Below are 15767 nucleotides of genomic sequence, written 5' to 3'. Positions count from 1 at the left end.
TTTATTAATGGGTAGTCGGATTTAGTGAGCATTAGTCTCATTTTTGGGGAAAAGGATAGTGGTGTGTTTGTTTTAAAATGGTATTGTTGAATTGTGAAGACGATTTGTTATGTACGTTTAGGTAAGCTCTAGTTTACTACCTAGGTATTCTAGATTAGAACAGTCTTTTTGTGTGTGGTGAAGAATTGAGAAAAAAGTAATTACTTTAAATCCTTAAATTGTATAATTATGTCACTGAATAATTAAAAGCATCCTACATTTTAATCAAAGTCTTTCTTTTCACCTAAAGAAAACAAAACTATGTTTCTAAAAATCTACACATCATAGTCACCCCACCCACAATACAAGTACTTACAATTAATTTCGCGTAACACTGTAAAATATTTTAAAATTAATTATGAACTTGCTCGAGGCGAAGCAGACTGTTAACACTTCAGCACAATGTCCTTTGTGCTTACTAACTAAAGTAACTATATGTACTATGTCTAAGAGTATTATTATTTTCGTTAGTTTACTGAAGCATAGAAGATATGGTGATGAACTTCTTTCAATAATGGTAGGGTTAAGTGTGTTCCAAATTAGGCGCATGGGTAAGGACAAAAACTTAAAAATAGAGTTTCGGTTTGGTTTCGTATAAAACTATGATAAAAATAAACTGCAATAACTTCCTATCTAGCGTTTAAATTAAATTGAGGAGTGTATTTTTGTAATAATTAAATAACCACTTTTTACAAAGCGCGTAATTAACTTTTATAAAATGGATGTACTAGACGGTATATTTAGCAAAGCAAAACTGTGTAACATTGGTTAGACTGCAAGTCGATCCCACCCAACACAGTTCATAGTTGGGAAAACACTAGCCACGTGATGATTCGTAAGCCTCTTTCCAAACAACCAAGCTTTTCTAATATTCACAAATACACCGAAATACTCAAACCAAACCCAGTTCAAATGATTGAATTTCAATATATACTTAACTTAGCAAAGTCGATATAATTTACTGGTTGTATCCAGGTATCGATAATAATTGGCTGTTACTTATCGCCAATGCTTAGCAGTGGTCACTAAGCGCTCAGATTACCAATAGCACATCTCTGAGGATACGCCAGCATCGTAACAATATCAGTACAGGGTTGAACGGGAAAATAAAAATGGTAGGAAAACTGTTCAGTGGTGTTTTTGTTTCAAAATAATAAAAGGAAGACAATTTCTTTTTAAACTTATATTCTTAAAAAAATAGAACGACATAAATGCAAGATTATTAAATGCGGTATCATTTGATATTTCCAGCTTTTTTAAAAAATAATGAAATGTTATTAATTTTATTTAGTAATGCTTTAGAATAGGTACCTATTCATAGGTTAATTCTAAATAGTGTAAAAATGAATGACAAGTACCTGTTGTTGTTGACGTAATTTCCACTAAGAGCAAGAAATTCTATCAATTATAAGTAAACTATATCCTTTTTATTTATTCCTACGTTAACATACGTATAAACGTTTCTAATACATAGAAGCACAATTTCAAACTACATACTTATCATAAACGATATCATACTATGATCAAAGTTCTCTCTGATCTTATTAAAGGGATAAACCAAATGGCTCTCACATATCCAATTATAATGCAAATTCATAAATTGACAATTTAAAATCAGCACAACCCTTAACTTAGGTCAAATGTTAGTAGTTGAACTTAAATTGATCAATTAAAACTTGCTCAGAACGTCTCTAAGATAGCTTTGAAATCTCTTCGAGTGATGCAAGATTCACGTTGGTTTTTCGCTACGGGGTAGCTGTGACTTTGCCTGTATTTTTTTATCTATTTAGAGATAGATGGTTTGACAGAGTTATCGCGGCACTGGTATATAAAGGGCTTGAGAAGGGATATGGTGGGGTTTAGTCATAAACCACGTTATTATAAAACGTGGTTTTAAGAAGTACCCGCTTTAGTAATAGCCTTAGCCCACTGATTTTGTTCGGGACGGTGGTTTAAAGGTGGTACAAAGGCTGGTACTTTTTTAAAACCACGTTTTATAATAAGGTGGAAAGAGTTTTAGACGTTGCACCCACAGCGGGAACGGGTCATACTATGATTTCCCATAAAAAGAATTGAGAAAAATGTAATGAAGCTTTGTTTATTAGAGTTATTTAACTGAGATGCTTAAATAATATTAATTCTAAAAAATGTATTAACATTTTTAGCTAAGATAACCTACAACTTGGAATTGTATAAAATAAAATAGTTTTTATATTACAAACCGGCATTCCAATTTTATATTCGTATACCTCATAAATACGTTTTATTGGTTGTACAAAAAAGCTTTTGATCTTAAACTTATTGGCTGTTTAAAAGCCAATAAGCGCCGAAGAGCTCATACGTTGAGAAAATTTCAGCTTTATGAAAAGTTATGATAAAATAAATTAATAGCTGAATACTTAACTTTGAGAAACAAGTGGAGCTTGAAAAACACTGAATGAGAAATAATATTAATAATGCTTGGGGAATTTATAATTTATTTCGGAATTATTTACTTTGCTTTGAACAAATAAACATACCGGTTACAATGCCTTTGTGTGTATAACTTTTAACAGCAAAAGAAAACGGAACATATAGTATTAAATAATGCCAATCAGTTTTTCACTTAAGATTTACTTGCCTGGAATTTTCAAATCAAACAACGAGCAGAGAAAACCAATTTAAAATACATGTTACGTCTATGAATCTTAGAACACTGTCGCTAACAGAGACAGTAAAAAAATAATTGGACAAAAAACCGTTATTTAAAACACGACAAATTATATCGTAAATACAGCACAGCACTCGAAATATTCGAGCGATGTCAAAAACGCGGGACACTAGAATAAAACGAGTAATAAAAACACTATAAAATGTCGAATACCATGAATGCTTCGGAAAGTGTTGACCATTTAAAAAGTCTGACTGTACCAGACGAATCATTCTTCAACCATTAAAATATAAAAATGTTGTTGATCGCAATATTTCTGTTGCTTTTAAAAGAGTATAATTGTCATCTCATACTTCATGGAAATACGTCTTTTGAAGTAAATAGGTTGTGTTCGAAAGGGGTTGTCAATGGTGGGGCAGTGCCAACTTATTATGACTGGAGGGACCAGAAAATGGTTTCTCCTGTCAAAAACCAACTAGGGTGTAAGGCTTCTTGGGCTTTCAGCACTGCTGGTATACTTTATTTTTTTTTTATTTTGATTTAAAAAATGATAAAAAGAGGAAACTAACTACACACTTAATAATCTTTTTCCGTTTTTATTTTTAAAGTGTAAATTAATTAATATATTCATTGCCATCCAGCGTGGCAATGCTGCCAGTCTTTTGGGCACGCTCCCGGTCGTTAGAGATCAGGAGTTTTTTGACGCTTTTTAGTTTTACTATAACATCTTTTATAATTTCATTTTTATTTTTTTTGTAAAAGCTTGTAAATAACAAAATTACTTAGATTTTTACATTACTTAGATTTTTTCTGTACAGCCTGTCTCGAAAGTCATCTAAAAATCTACTTGGGCGCGGAAGAGATACTGTCTGAGCAGTTTCTGTTAGACTGTGATGATACTAACACTGGATGTGCCTATGCAAGTCTTTATCAAGCATATTCGTGAGTAGAACTTGAACTATAAAAAAAGAAGAGTTTGAAAATTTTTAGGAAGACTAAAAAAAAATTAATATTGTTATAAACTTTAACTTCATAATAAATAAGCAGTAGATTGCCTGAAAAATAGCCTTAATAAAAAAGAGTTGAGGACAGTATGGCGACTCACAGAGTGATCCCAAGTAACTCGGATTTTATCCGTTTATCTTTGGAAAAGCAAAGCTTTTTATTATTGCAATAAAGAAATTCTTTAGGTACTAGAACTTTCTTACCAGCCCAGTCTAGAACATTTTTATTCACCTACATTTTCTTAATAAAAACTTTTTTCAGACAAATCGTCAACGTTCACTCGGGTGTTCTTCGAGAGAAGGACTACTTTGCATACGTACATGAACCAATGGAATGTAGATGGGAAGGTCCGAACCAAGCGGCTCCCAAAGGCCTATCCTGGGAATTTGAACGAAACCGCCCAAAACCTGTAAGAGTGTACGATTTCCATATCGTTCACAACGCTGATGAAGATGATATGATTCAACTGCTTTATAAGAAAGGACCATTATCAGCTGGTAAGAAATAGAATGGGGAATTTTTAAAGTACAGTAGACCGCACATCAGTGGTAACTGTCATGCACCTTAACTCAATAGTAATAAGTACGATTTTCCAATAAAACTGTTACCACTGACCTGAAGTTGACTGTACCTATTTTTTTCCAGACGATGTCAAATAAGAACGATTTTCTTGCTCGTTTTCTAATTGTAGATATCCTGCTATTGTAATTTTTTATGAGTAAAATAGTATTGAACATCTTTCATACGTTAGCTAAGTATGTTCGAACCAAATCTCTGTAAGCCAGATGACTGTTTGTCAGTTTTCTCCTATAAAAACAGCATTTCAGCTTTAATACCTAGTACAAAATTTCCCTGGTGTTCTTAGATCAAAAACTTATCCGTGCAGCTATTCAACCGACTACTTGTAATTTATATATTTTTATTAATTTCACTTTGTTTTTATTATTTCTAGAAATTAATTTAGCATCAATGAAAAACTACAAGGGTGGTATAGACGAGCCGACAGAAGAAAGCTGCGACCCTAAAACAGTAAACCATTCAGTTTTGATCGTCGGATATAACGTTTACAGTTAGTCTCAGTTTTTTTTAGTTTTATGCGATACTGGAGTACCAAGTCGCTTGAAAAATCTAGTAGGTACATAAATATAAGGGTATAAAGATTGATCAATCTACGTCTCCAGCGAACAACAATGAATTAATTTTACTTCAGGCTTTTGGTATCATAAAATTTCATCACAATCGGAGCCATTTCAGTGTGAAAGTATAACAAACAAATAAAACATACTTTACTGCATCTAAACTAGTAAGAAAATTAGGTTTTCTATTCGAGATAATGTAATCATCATCATCATCATCAGCCTGTCGCAGTCCACTGCTGGACATAGGCCTCTCCAAGTGCACGCCACTGAGATCGATTTTCGGAGATAATCATCGCTGCCAACTAATTTACTTTGAACATCAATTAATTTAACATAGTCAATAACACTATAAACATTAGTGTAATAAATAAAATTAATTTCAGAATCGAAATCCGGTGGCCGTTCAGTCCCATATTGGATAATCAAGAACTCCTGGGGGGCGGGGTGGGGAGACAACGGGTACTACTACCTGGTGCGCGGGCGCAACGCCTGTGGTATCGGCACCACCATAGGTTTCGGTGACGTCGAAGAAAACCAATAAATATTATCACTGACATCATTGGCAAACAGACAATCATTTCAAAATTTAATGTCAAAAATATTGATGAATAAACAGTGTGCAATATATTTTTTTGTTTTTTTTTTTGTGTTTTAAGCACTGTGGCATGCATTACCTCCTCTCAAAGATAATGAAGAGATATACTTTCTTAAAGACTAAGTTAAGTTTGTAAGAGTTAGTTAGGCTACGTAGAGTGTGTTGTAATATTATGTATATAAAAAAAATCATTTTTACTGTAACTTTATAACAACAGCAGCAGATTGTCCTATACTGCAATATGCACATTGTATACAGAATTAAATATCAAACAATGTTGAAAGGTTCTTCTAACCTACAGACAGACATGTGTTGCTAGGGAGTTTATTGCGCCACTTCATCCCAGCAGAAACACATAGGAAGTGGTGAAGGGTGGGCGTTTTGGGAGCAATCTTTTGTAAATTCCTGACGTCCAAAAAGTGCTGTGTTGCAGCCAAGTTTGAATAAATGATTTTTGATTTAGATTTTTTTTGAAAGGTGAAGGAAATCATTTCATTGAAACCTGAACTATCTTTAATAAATGTCTGAAAACACCAACCCGCATTGAGTAAGCTTGGTGATTTTCAATCTTTCTCTGACAGTGTGAGTGAAAAGATAAAAAGGATGATGTTGATTAAAGATTATGCTATGTCTAAAAAATTCTAATAAAGATTAACAAGAGAATTTCCTTCGTAAAAAATATTTCACTAATGACGGGTTTAAAAAAAACTGCGTGAAAATCTGTTAGTTATAGAGCAGAAAGTATTTTAATAAAAAAAACAATACTCTGTGTGTGTGCGTAATAACATAGACAGAGTATTAATAAAATCCTAAAAGGCAAGTGTAGTGAAATGTAACAATAAGACCACGATGCACTATTTACCATTTAAAATATTTGTGCAGAAAACCCTCTATTGTTTAAGGCAGGTAAACAAGTAACACTTTTCTTTAATTGCAAAACTAGACTGATATACATGCTCACTACCTCTTTAATCAAAAAATATATAGGTTCCATCTATACCAACGGTTCCCAAACCGGAAGCCAAAATATGGTCCGCGAATTATTTATAGGATAGCCGAACTCGTGAAGAAAATGGAAGCTCAGAAAATTAAAAAAATATATATATAAAAAGACACAAAAGTTTATCCTAATTTTTTTTATGTAATTTCATATTAGATTTTTAAATAAAATTTCAGTTTGATTATTGAAGTTTATTTTTATTACACTATTTATTTATTGAATGACTAAATAGTGATCCCAAATTATAATGTAGAAGTGTTCCTTGATATCGAAAACGTTGGGAACCCCTGATCTTTATGTGCGGGACGGACGTAGCTCAGAAGCAGGTACTATGGGGTGGCTTCGAGACGTTGACGCCCCGTCGGTCGCTGGTTCTTGGACGTCTGGGCGAGTGGACTGTATTTACGATGTGGCGAGAAACAGGAATTTCAGAAACAAGAATACGTTTAGACGGGTTTTAGACTCTCTTGCTACTATAGGTTCAGGGATGCCGGTGAAATAATAAGTCTTCATATATTTTTCAGGAGTCTTGAAGGGACGAGCTTCGACGCACTTACCATACTACAATTACACTATTTACTTTTCACTATTTACTTGTTATACTATCAAAAAATCCATACCGATGACTACGATTTGTACGGCGGCGCTTGCGCACCGAATGAGCTCGAAACTTTACCGTGACGAGCACCTCGATTTCTCGTCCCTCCGACCAACCTCAGTTTTATTGACCTTTCAATTTAACAGCCGTATTACAAACAATTGGTACATGATATCATTACAGGACACATAGCGTCAGACGCCCCATGACGTGCGCTACTGAACTATACCACACACACCCTGCATACCTTAAGGGCTGAAATACTATAACCGAATAACTATAAAAAACTATGTGAAATCGGCCCTTAGGTGGAGACTATCTTGAGATAAAAAACAAACTATGGGGGTTATCTCAATACGAAAGGTAGTGTGTGTTAGGGCATTTCATGGGCTATCTGGCGATAGTAATCCTAACAATGTGACCTAAGCCCTAGTATTGTTTATTTGCATGTGAAATGAAAGTCAAAACACAAACATTATTTATTGTTCTATAACTTAAACTATTAACAATATTTCTATAAATTAAGTTATTTTCTATACAATGGGACCTAGGCTTTCAGTTAAACACTATTTCACTAATGAAAGTCTAGGATTTTTGCTATCAAGAAATGTTTACATGGGTAAATCAGGCCTTAAACGGCAGAACTATTAGGTTAATTATACATAATTAGGTAGGTTAAGGTTACCGCTACAAAACTATTACAATTTGGTATCAAAAAACACTATAATTTACAAATTAAAGCACTATCAAAATCTGAACAGAATTCTATAACAATTTAGAAGGAGGGTGCGCGTGAAAAACATACCTTGGCGCGGCTCACGGCACTTTTTGCTCATTACCCTCATCACAAAATTGTTAGAGTATAAATAGTTACGCGCATACACGAACACTCAGGCATTATGATTTTGCACTCGCGGCGCACGGATGCGTCTGTCGCGAACATCTCTCCCGCCGTGCGGCAGAGCGTAGGCACTATCACTTTCACTTTCACTATCACTATTTAGTCTATTAAACGATGAATGATGACACGATGACACGATGTAGGGACTCGAAGCGTTGACCCGTAGCGATGACCCGCAGCGACGACTCGTAGCTCTGGCTCGCAGCGATGCCGCATCTCCGGTGAGCGACGGCGCAGTGATAGCGCCAGGGCGCCGCGACGCCGGTGATGCCGCACTGCCCGGTTACTTAGGCAGCGGCACGAGTTTCTTCGTCGGACGCTTTAGTATGCCACCTGCGGTGCGCACGTCAGCGGTCCGAACTTCACCATCAGCGCCCGGGTAGACGGCCACAACCCGGCCTCGCGGCCAGGTGTTGCGAGGCAGGTTGCCGTCGGCGATGAGGACGGGGTCGCCCAGCTGCAGCGCGGGGCCGCGGGCGTGCGGCTCCCGCCGGTATTGCAGCTCGGGCAGGTACTCGCGCACCCAGCGGCGCCAGAACATGTCGGCGAGTATCTGGGCGCGCCGCCAGTGCTTCTTGCTGTCGATGTCTCGCTCGTCGAACGTGCCGGGGCTCGGCAGGCGTGCCGAGCCGCCCAGCAGGAAATGGTTCGGTGTGATGGACTCGTCGTCGTCGCCGCTCACAGATACGTGGGTGAGCGGCCGGCTGTTGACGACGTACTCGACCTCGCAGAGCAGCGTCGCGAGGACCTCCTCGCGTGGGTGGCGCTCGTGCAGCGTGGCGCCTAGCGCGGTCTTAACGCACCGCACTAAGCGCTCCCAGGCGCCTCCCATGAAAGGCGCGGAAGGCGTGATGAAGCGCCAGGCGATGCCGCGTCGGCTGGCTTCCTCCTGCCAGGCCTCACGCAGCTCACGGTCAGCACCGTGCATGTTGGTGCCGTTGTCGGAGTAGATTTCGGTGGGACAGCCGCGTCGCGCTGCGAACCTGCGCAGCGCCAACACAGCTGAGTCCGCGCTGAGGCTGTGCGCGATCTCGAGGTGAACTGCCCTTGTTGTGAGACACGTGAACAGCGCCACGTATCGCTTGTGATGCTGACGACCGACGGTGACTGACAGCGGGCCGAAATAATCAAGCCCGGTGTATGTGAACGGCCTGCGGTGATGAGCTAGGCGTGTCTTCGGGTGGTCGCCGGTTGCCGGCGTCGGCGCGCGCGCGACGTATGCGGCAGTGCAGGCAGCGCGCGATGACTTGCTTGACTGTCGGGCGCAGGCGCACAATCCAGTAGTGCTGTCTGACCTCATTCACGACGAGCTCGGTGCCGCTGTGTTGTAGGCTACGGTGCGTCCAATCTATATATAGCTGTGTAATGCGGTGATCGCCGTCTAACACAGGTGGACTCTTCACGCTTTTAGCGACTTTGTCTACAGCAGCTATGCGGCTTCGCAGTACTATAACTCCGTCGTTTAGTTCTATGCGCAGCGGGTACAGTCGGCTACTACTTGCGACTGTTTCGTTACTCGAGACTGGCTATTTCTTGTTTAAAGGCTTCTTGTTGCACCACACGAACTAACAGCTTCTCTGCTTTTGAATATATGTCGCGTCCAATATAATAAACTTGCGTGTGTATATTTGGCGCGCGCAGCTCGGCGGGCGCGCGGGGCTCTCACCGCTCTCGACCAATCAGGATCGTTTTCTTTGTTTTCTTTGTTCGCTTGTAGAACGTTTTTTCTGTATGTTGTTTTCTACATAACGATATAAACTGTAGTACTCTGGCTGTGGCGCGCAGCAATCGTTCCCATCTTGAAAATCGAGCGGGGTCGGGAACGACGTCTATGAGGTTTGCTGCGCCCGCTTGTATGAGCGTGATTGTTTTTTCCTCGCCTGTCGGTTGACTGTCAGCTGGTGACTCGGTCGGCCATGTCGATGGGTCGTCGTAGAGGAACTTAGGGCCGCGGTACCACTCGTGGTCGGTGTGAAAATGCGTCGGGACGTCGCGGGTGGCGGCGTCGGCTATGTTGCTTTTTGTAGGCACCCAGCGCCACTCTTCGACTCTGCTATTTTCCTCTATGGCGGCCAAGCGATGTGCGACGAACGGCTTGTACGATCTGGCTCCTTTCCTTATCCATGTCAGAACGGTTCTGCTGTCACTCCAGTAGGTCACGGAGGCGGGCTTGACGTTGTGTTCGTATATCACTGCGGCTGCGACGCGCGTACCCATCACCGCGGCTTGTAGCTCGAGGCGCGGTATTGACAGCAGCTTCAGCGGCGCCACCTTCGCCTTCGCCATGACGAGGCTGACGTGCACGTTGTTGTCACGGGTCGTTGACCTCCAGTACACCGCTGTAGCGTAGGCCTTCTCACTGGCGTCGGTGAACACGTGTACTTGTATTTCTGTAGCCTCGCTGTACCCAGGATAACAGCGCGGTATGTTTACGTTCTTCAGCTGTTCGAGATGACTTATCCACGCCCTCCACTGGCTTGATAGTTCTTCATCGAGAGGTTGATCCCAGTCGACTCCCCGCCTCCAGGCTTCTTGTAGTATTTGTTTCGCCCTGATTGTTATAGGCGAGGCGAGGCCCAGCGGGTCGTACAGCGACATAACTATCTTGAGCGCCTCTCTCTTGGTGGGCGTTTCCTTGTCGAGCAGGCCAGTAGGTAGGCGCGCGAGTTTTAAGTTGAAGCTCAGCTCGTCCGTGTGCGGCTTCCATATCACGCCGAGTACTTTCTCTGTGTTTTCTATATTTCCAAGATTAACAATCTGTGTTGTTTCTTGGCCCGGTACCAATTCACGCAGCACTTCTTCGCTGTTGGATACCCATTTCGTTAGGTCGAAGCGCGCTTTACTATGTATTTCTTGTACTATCTTGATTGTGCGCGTCGCCTCTTCTGTACTTCTGAAGCTATCCAGGTAATCGTCCATGTAATGATTCTTGACTATTGCTTCTACTGCTTCTGGGTGTTCGTTCGCATGGCGTTTAGCATTCCAGTTCTTAGCGAATATTGCTGTACACGGTAAACTTGCTGCGCCGAATATTATTGACGTCATTCGGTACTCTTCCGGCGCCCCCTCCCGCCGCTCTCCTCGCCACAGATATCGGAGAGCGTCTCTGTCATCTGGCTTTACTTTCACCTGCATAAACATTTCAGTAATATCTCCGGAGACGGCGACGCGGTGACGTCGGAATCGCATCATCACGCCGGGCAGCGACTGCAGCAAGTCCGGACCCGTGAGCAGGTAGTCGTTCAGTGACATCCCTCTTGTCTTCGCTGCTGCGTCGTGAACTATACGAAGCTTCTCCGGTTTCATAGGGTTGAAGACGTCGAAGTGCGGCAGGTACCACGTTCTTCCCGGTGTACGTTCAAGGGGCGCTTTCTCTGCGTAGCCCTTTTCTATTAGTGAATCCATCTGCGCCATATATCTAGTCTTCAGAGCAGGATTCTTGTCGAGTTTTTTCTCTATTGATACGAGTCTATTCATCGCAGTCGCGTAGCTGTCCGGCATCTGTATCTCGTCACTCCTCCATAGCAACGCAGTCTGAAGACGTCCATCTTCCAACTGTACTATACTGCGTTGTAATATATCTTCTGCTCTCTTCTCTGGGTCAGAAGCTGGTCGGCACGGGTTGATGATGAGTGACTCGAGTGCGAAGTATTCACGAAGCTGCTTGTCTATGTTTTCCTCGGCGCCGTTCAGCTGATTGACGTAGTGCACCTGCTGTCCCAGAATCCTAGTGCGGGCACCGTGCAGCACCCAGCCCAAGGGAGTTAACGATGCTATCGGCTGATGCTGGGGCCCTCTTCTGATGTCTGTTGCTAGGAGCAGATGCCAGTTGTCTTGCCCGATGATAATCTTCGGCGTCCCTGCGTTGTACGTCAGCTGATCTGCCAGGTCAAACAGGTGCTTGCAGTCAGTGATGTCATCCTTGCTGATTGACTGCGGCGACAGGTGCAGGCGTGGTATGGTGCGCGCCCTGAAGGGTATCTTCTTCCTATGGCAGGTCGATAGCGTGAGGTCAACTCTCTTCGACGTGGGCGTGTCGATAGTCACGTCGCTGATGGCGCCTATTTTCATCGGCTCGACTGGTCCCTCTGCACCGATCATGTCTGCCAGCTCTTCGTCAATCAGTGACACGGTTGAGCCGTCATCCAGCAGTGCGTAGGTGCGCACTTCTCCCGCCGGTCCGGACAGTTGCACCGGAACGATTTTCAGGAACGCTTGATTTGTGTGGTTGCGTGAACTTGCGACTATTTCTTGCGCTTCTTGTGCAACTTCAGTAGTGCTCGCCTTCTTCTTGTAGTGAAGCAGATGATGGTGTGATGCTGTGCAGCCCTCGATTCCACATCTCTTCTTCTGACATCTGTGTCCGTGCTGACGATGGCGGAGGCAGCGGAAGCACAGGTTGTGCTGCTTGGCTAGTTCCCACTTCTTGTCCGCAGAAGCCTTCACGAACTTGTGGCAGTCTAGCGATCGGTGTCCATCCATCTCGCAGATGCGGCACTTCGATGCGGGCTTCTTGTCTATAGTGGTGTGTGTTCTCTGCGTCACACGTCTAAGTCCAGTAGCTTCACTGATGTTTTCAGGCGGTGCAAACGCGCTGCAGTAGCGAGCTTGTTCGGTGATGAAGTCGCTGAAGAGACTCAAGTCCGGCGTTGACTGGTACTTCTCAGTATATGTCTTGTACCACTGTACACGTAGCGAGTTCGGCAGCTTCTCTGTGAGGATGCGCATAAGCTCGGCGTTCATGAGGTAGTGTTCCTTTTTCAGCGCTCGCAGTGTAACGATGCCACTTCGTACACGGCTGGCGAAAGTGCAGATGTCCTTCGGTGCTTCTCCGCAGCGTGGCAGCCCGCGCAGTCTGTCTGTCTCCGCTTGCGCTATTGAATCGGGGCGGCCAAACTGAAGCTCCAACTCCTTCATGATGTCATCCGGCCTGGCGTTGCCGATGAGCTCGGAACTAACTGTGTCAAGCGCTCTTCCTCGCAGGCTTCTTCTCAGCCTCGCCGTATTCTCCACATCGTTGAAATATGGTCGCGTTGTCTCATAGATGGCGCGGAACGATAGCCATTCTGTATGCAATCCACTAAAGTTTGGCAGCGTCATGATGACTTTCGATGCAGCAGGGTTGTGGTACACCGGTTTCTCTTCGCTTCTATTGCCGGCTAGCGATGCGATGGCGGAGGTGAGCTCCGTGATAAACGGACGGAGCCCTTCACCCCCTGCAGTATCTTCAACTGGTTTCTTCATTGATGGAAGGGCTTCAGTATCGATGGTCTTCGAGGGGGGGGGCTCTGGATTGTCCAGGGTACCCCGCAGTCTATGTCCTCCCTCGGCGGCGGCGTCTCTTCCAGGAGCAGTACTTATTCCACGCAGGACCGGATTCACTATAACCGCGGAGGGGGCTCGGCAGGTCCAGGGTATCTGGTGGTCTATGTCCTCCCTCAGCGGCGGCGTCCTGCGGGTCTGGTTCCGGAGCTTCCTCCAACCAGGAACGGATGTACTCTTCATTGGAATTTCTATCATCCATATAATCGTCGTCCGATTCTTCCTCGGCCCTCTGAAGTGCTATTTGCGCTAGCTCCAACTTAATCTTCAATAAGTCTTCACGCGCATTTCTAATTTTTCTATTTGATGCCGTCGATCTGTGCGACGGTGCCTTAAGTTCGGTACGGGCGTCAACCCGGGTAGTCAACGGTACAGCTCGGTTGTATGTCTTGTCGCAAGCCTTCAGTGTTCCTCCTGAACTATATTCTTCAGCACTGGTTCCAGGCGGCCTCAGTGATGACGACGCTTCAGTCTGCATCAACGACGACGGCGCTGGTCGCTCTTCACCCCCTCGCGGGGTAGGGGGGCGCTGGCGGTCTTCACCCCCTTGCGGGGCAGGGGGGCAGGGCGGCGCCTCACTTCCTCTCAGCTGCGGGGCAGGGTGGTCTTCACCCCCTCGGGGGGGGGCTGCTCCCCCTCGGTGGTGGTTGGAGAGAACGGCGGCTGGTCGTGCACGATGGGGGGTGTGCGGCGGCCCGGTCTGGCGTCGATGATCCAGGCTTGAGCGGCTCTTCCTTGCGATCTTGTTACAGGCATACTCGCTGTTTACAACTCTTCAGTATCTTCAGCTGAAGTTCCTGGCTCGCTTCCCAGGCGATCCGGGTCGCAAGGACCAAACGGATGTGCGGGACGGACGTAGCTCAGAAGCAGGTACTATGGGGTGGCTTCGAGACGTTGACGCCCCGTCGGTCGCTGGTTCTTGGACGTCTGGGCGAGTGGACTGTATTTACGATGTGGCGAGAAACAGGAATTTCAGAAACAAGAATACGTTTAGACGGGTTTTAGACTCTCTTGCTACTATAGGTTCAGGGATGCCGGTGAAATAATAAGTCTTCATATATTTTTCAGGAGTCTTGAAGGGACGAGCTTCGACGCACTTACCATACTACAATTACACTATTTACTTTTCACTATTTACTTGTTATACTATCAAAAAATCCATACCGATGACTACGATTTGTACGGCGGCGCTTGCGCACCGAATGAGCTCGAAACTTTACCGTGACGAGCACCTCGATTTCTCGTCCCTCCGACCAACCTCAGTTTTATTGACCTTTCAATTTAACAGCCGTATTACAAACAATTGGTACATGATATCATTACAGGACACATAGCGTCAGACGCCCCATGACGTGCGCTACTGAACTATACCACACACACCTGCATACCTTAAGGGCTGAAATACTATAACCGAATAACTATAAAAAACTATGTGAAATCGGCCCTTAGGTGGAGACTATCTTGAGATAAAAAACAAACTATGGGGGTTATCTCAATACGAAAGGTAGTGTGTGTTAGGGCATTTCATGGGCTATCTGGCGATAGTAATCCTAACAATGTGACCTAAGCCCTAGTATTGTTTATTTGCATGTGAAATGAAAGTCAAAACACAAACATTATTTATTGTTCTATAACTTAAACTATTAACAATATTTCTATAAATTAAGTTATTTTCTATACAATGGGACCTAGGCTTTCAGTTAAACACTATTTCACTAATGAAAGTCTAGGATTTTTGCTATCAAGAAATGTTTACATGGGTAAATCAGGCCTTAAACGGCAGAACTATTAGGTTAATTATACATAATTAGGTAGGTTAAGGTTACCGCTACAAAACTATTACAATTTGGTATCAAAAAACACTATAATTTACAAATTAAAGCACTATCAAAATCTGAACAGAATTCTATAACAATTTAGAAGGAGGGTGCGCGTGAAAAACATACCTTGGCGCGGCTCACGGCACTTTTTGCTCATTACCCTCATCACAAAATTGTTAGAGTATAAATAGTTACGCGCATACACGAACACTCAGGCATTATGATTTTGCACTCGCGGCGCACGGATGCGTCTGTCGCGAACACTTTACATAATATTATAAAAGTTTGAATTGATTTTTTTTCAGTCTATTATAGGTCTGATAGAACCCAGCAACTAGAATTAACAAAACCGCCTTTGGAAAATAACAGAGAAAGGCATAAAACAGTTTCTGTCCAGGAGTTAAATATTTAAAAATTATGTTTTAACATTCAAACAATGGAACCCAAAATATTCAAACAACTTGTAGAACGTAAGATAAAAAAGAAAAAATAACATAATAAAATATTGTTTTTTTTTTTAAGTCTCAAAAATATATTGTTTTATTACATTACATAGATATTGACAATACAATAAAAACTATGAAAACAAAAATGGCATAAATAGCATACTTGCTATAAAACTGATAATTATTTTAAAGATATAAAAATAACCGAACAGGCAAACGACTAGTATTACAATTAGGGAGGAGTCGGTAAAA

General features: G+C 42.8%; 2 protein-coding genes across 2 annotated transcripts; one reads left to right on the top strand and one right to left on the bottom strand.

Moving 5' to 3' along the window:
* Positions 1-2931: 2931 nt before the first annotated feature.
* LOC110375351 (cathepsin W) lies at positions 2932-5423 on the top strand. Its single transcript, XM_064037912.1, has 5 exons — positions 2932-3201; positions 3508-3631; positions 3956-4191; positions 4647-4763; positions 5217-5423. Exons 1-5 carry the CDS (start codon positions 2985-2987, stop codon positions 5372-5374), a joined length of 852 nt encoding a protein of 283 aa, XP_063893982.1. The 5' UTR covers positions 2932-2984; the 3' UTR covers positions 5375-5423.
* Positions 5424-9589: 4166 nt separating this feature from the next.
* LOC135117781 (uncharacterized) lies at positions 9590-13171 on the bottom strand. Its single transcript, XM_064037936.1, has one exon. It carries the CDS (start codon positions 13169-13171, stop codon positions 9590-9592), a length of 3582 nt encoding a protein of 1193 aa, XP_063894006.1.
* Positions 13172-15767: the final 2596 nt, after the last annotated feature.

The sequence above is a fragment of the Helicoverpa armigera genome, chromosome 14, assembly GCF_030705265.1.
Source record: "Helicoverpa armigera isolate CAAS_96S chromosome 14, ASM3070526v1, whole genome shotgun sequence".
In the NCBI taxonomy this organism is placed as follows: Eukaryota; Metazoa; Arthropoda; class Insecta; order Lepidoptera; family Noctuidae; genus Helicoverpa; species Helicoverpa armigera.
Note: the sequence above shows the minus strand (reverse complement) of the source record. Positions and strands in the feature narration are given on the sequence as shown.

Excerpts from the sequence above, each read along its gene's own strand:
- LOC135117781 (XM_064037936.1), bottom strand. The coding sequence starts at position 13,171 with ATGAAGAAACCAGTTGAAGATACTGCAGGGGGTGAAGGGCTCCGTCCG.
- LOC110375351 (XM_064037912.1), top strand. The coding sequence starts at position 2,985 with ATGTTGTTGATCGCAATATTTCTGTTGCTTTTAAAAGAGTATAATTGT. Across the intron at positions 3,202-3,507 it reads TTGGGCTTTCAGCACTGCTG|CCTGTCTCGAAAGTCATCTA; the intron begins GTATACTTTATT and ends TTTTCTGTACAG. Across the intron at positions 3,632-3,955 it reads AGTCTTTATCAAGCATATTC|ACAAATCGTCAACGTTCACT; the intron begins GTGAGTAGAACT and ends AACTTTTTTCAG.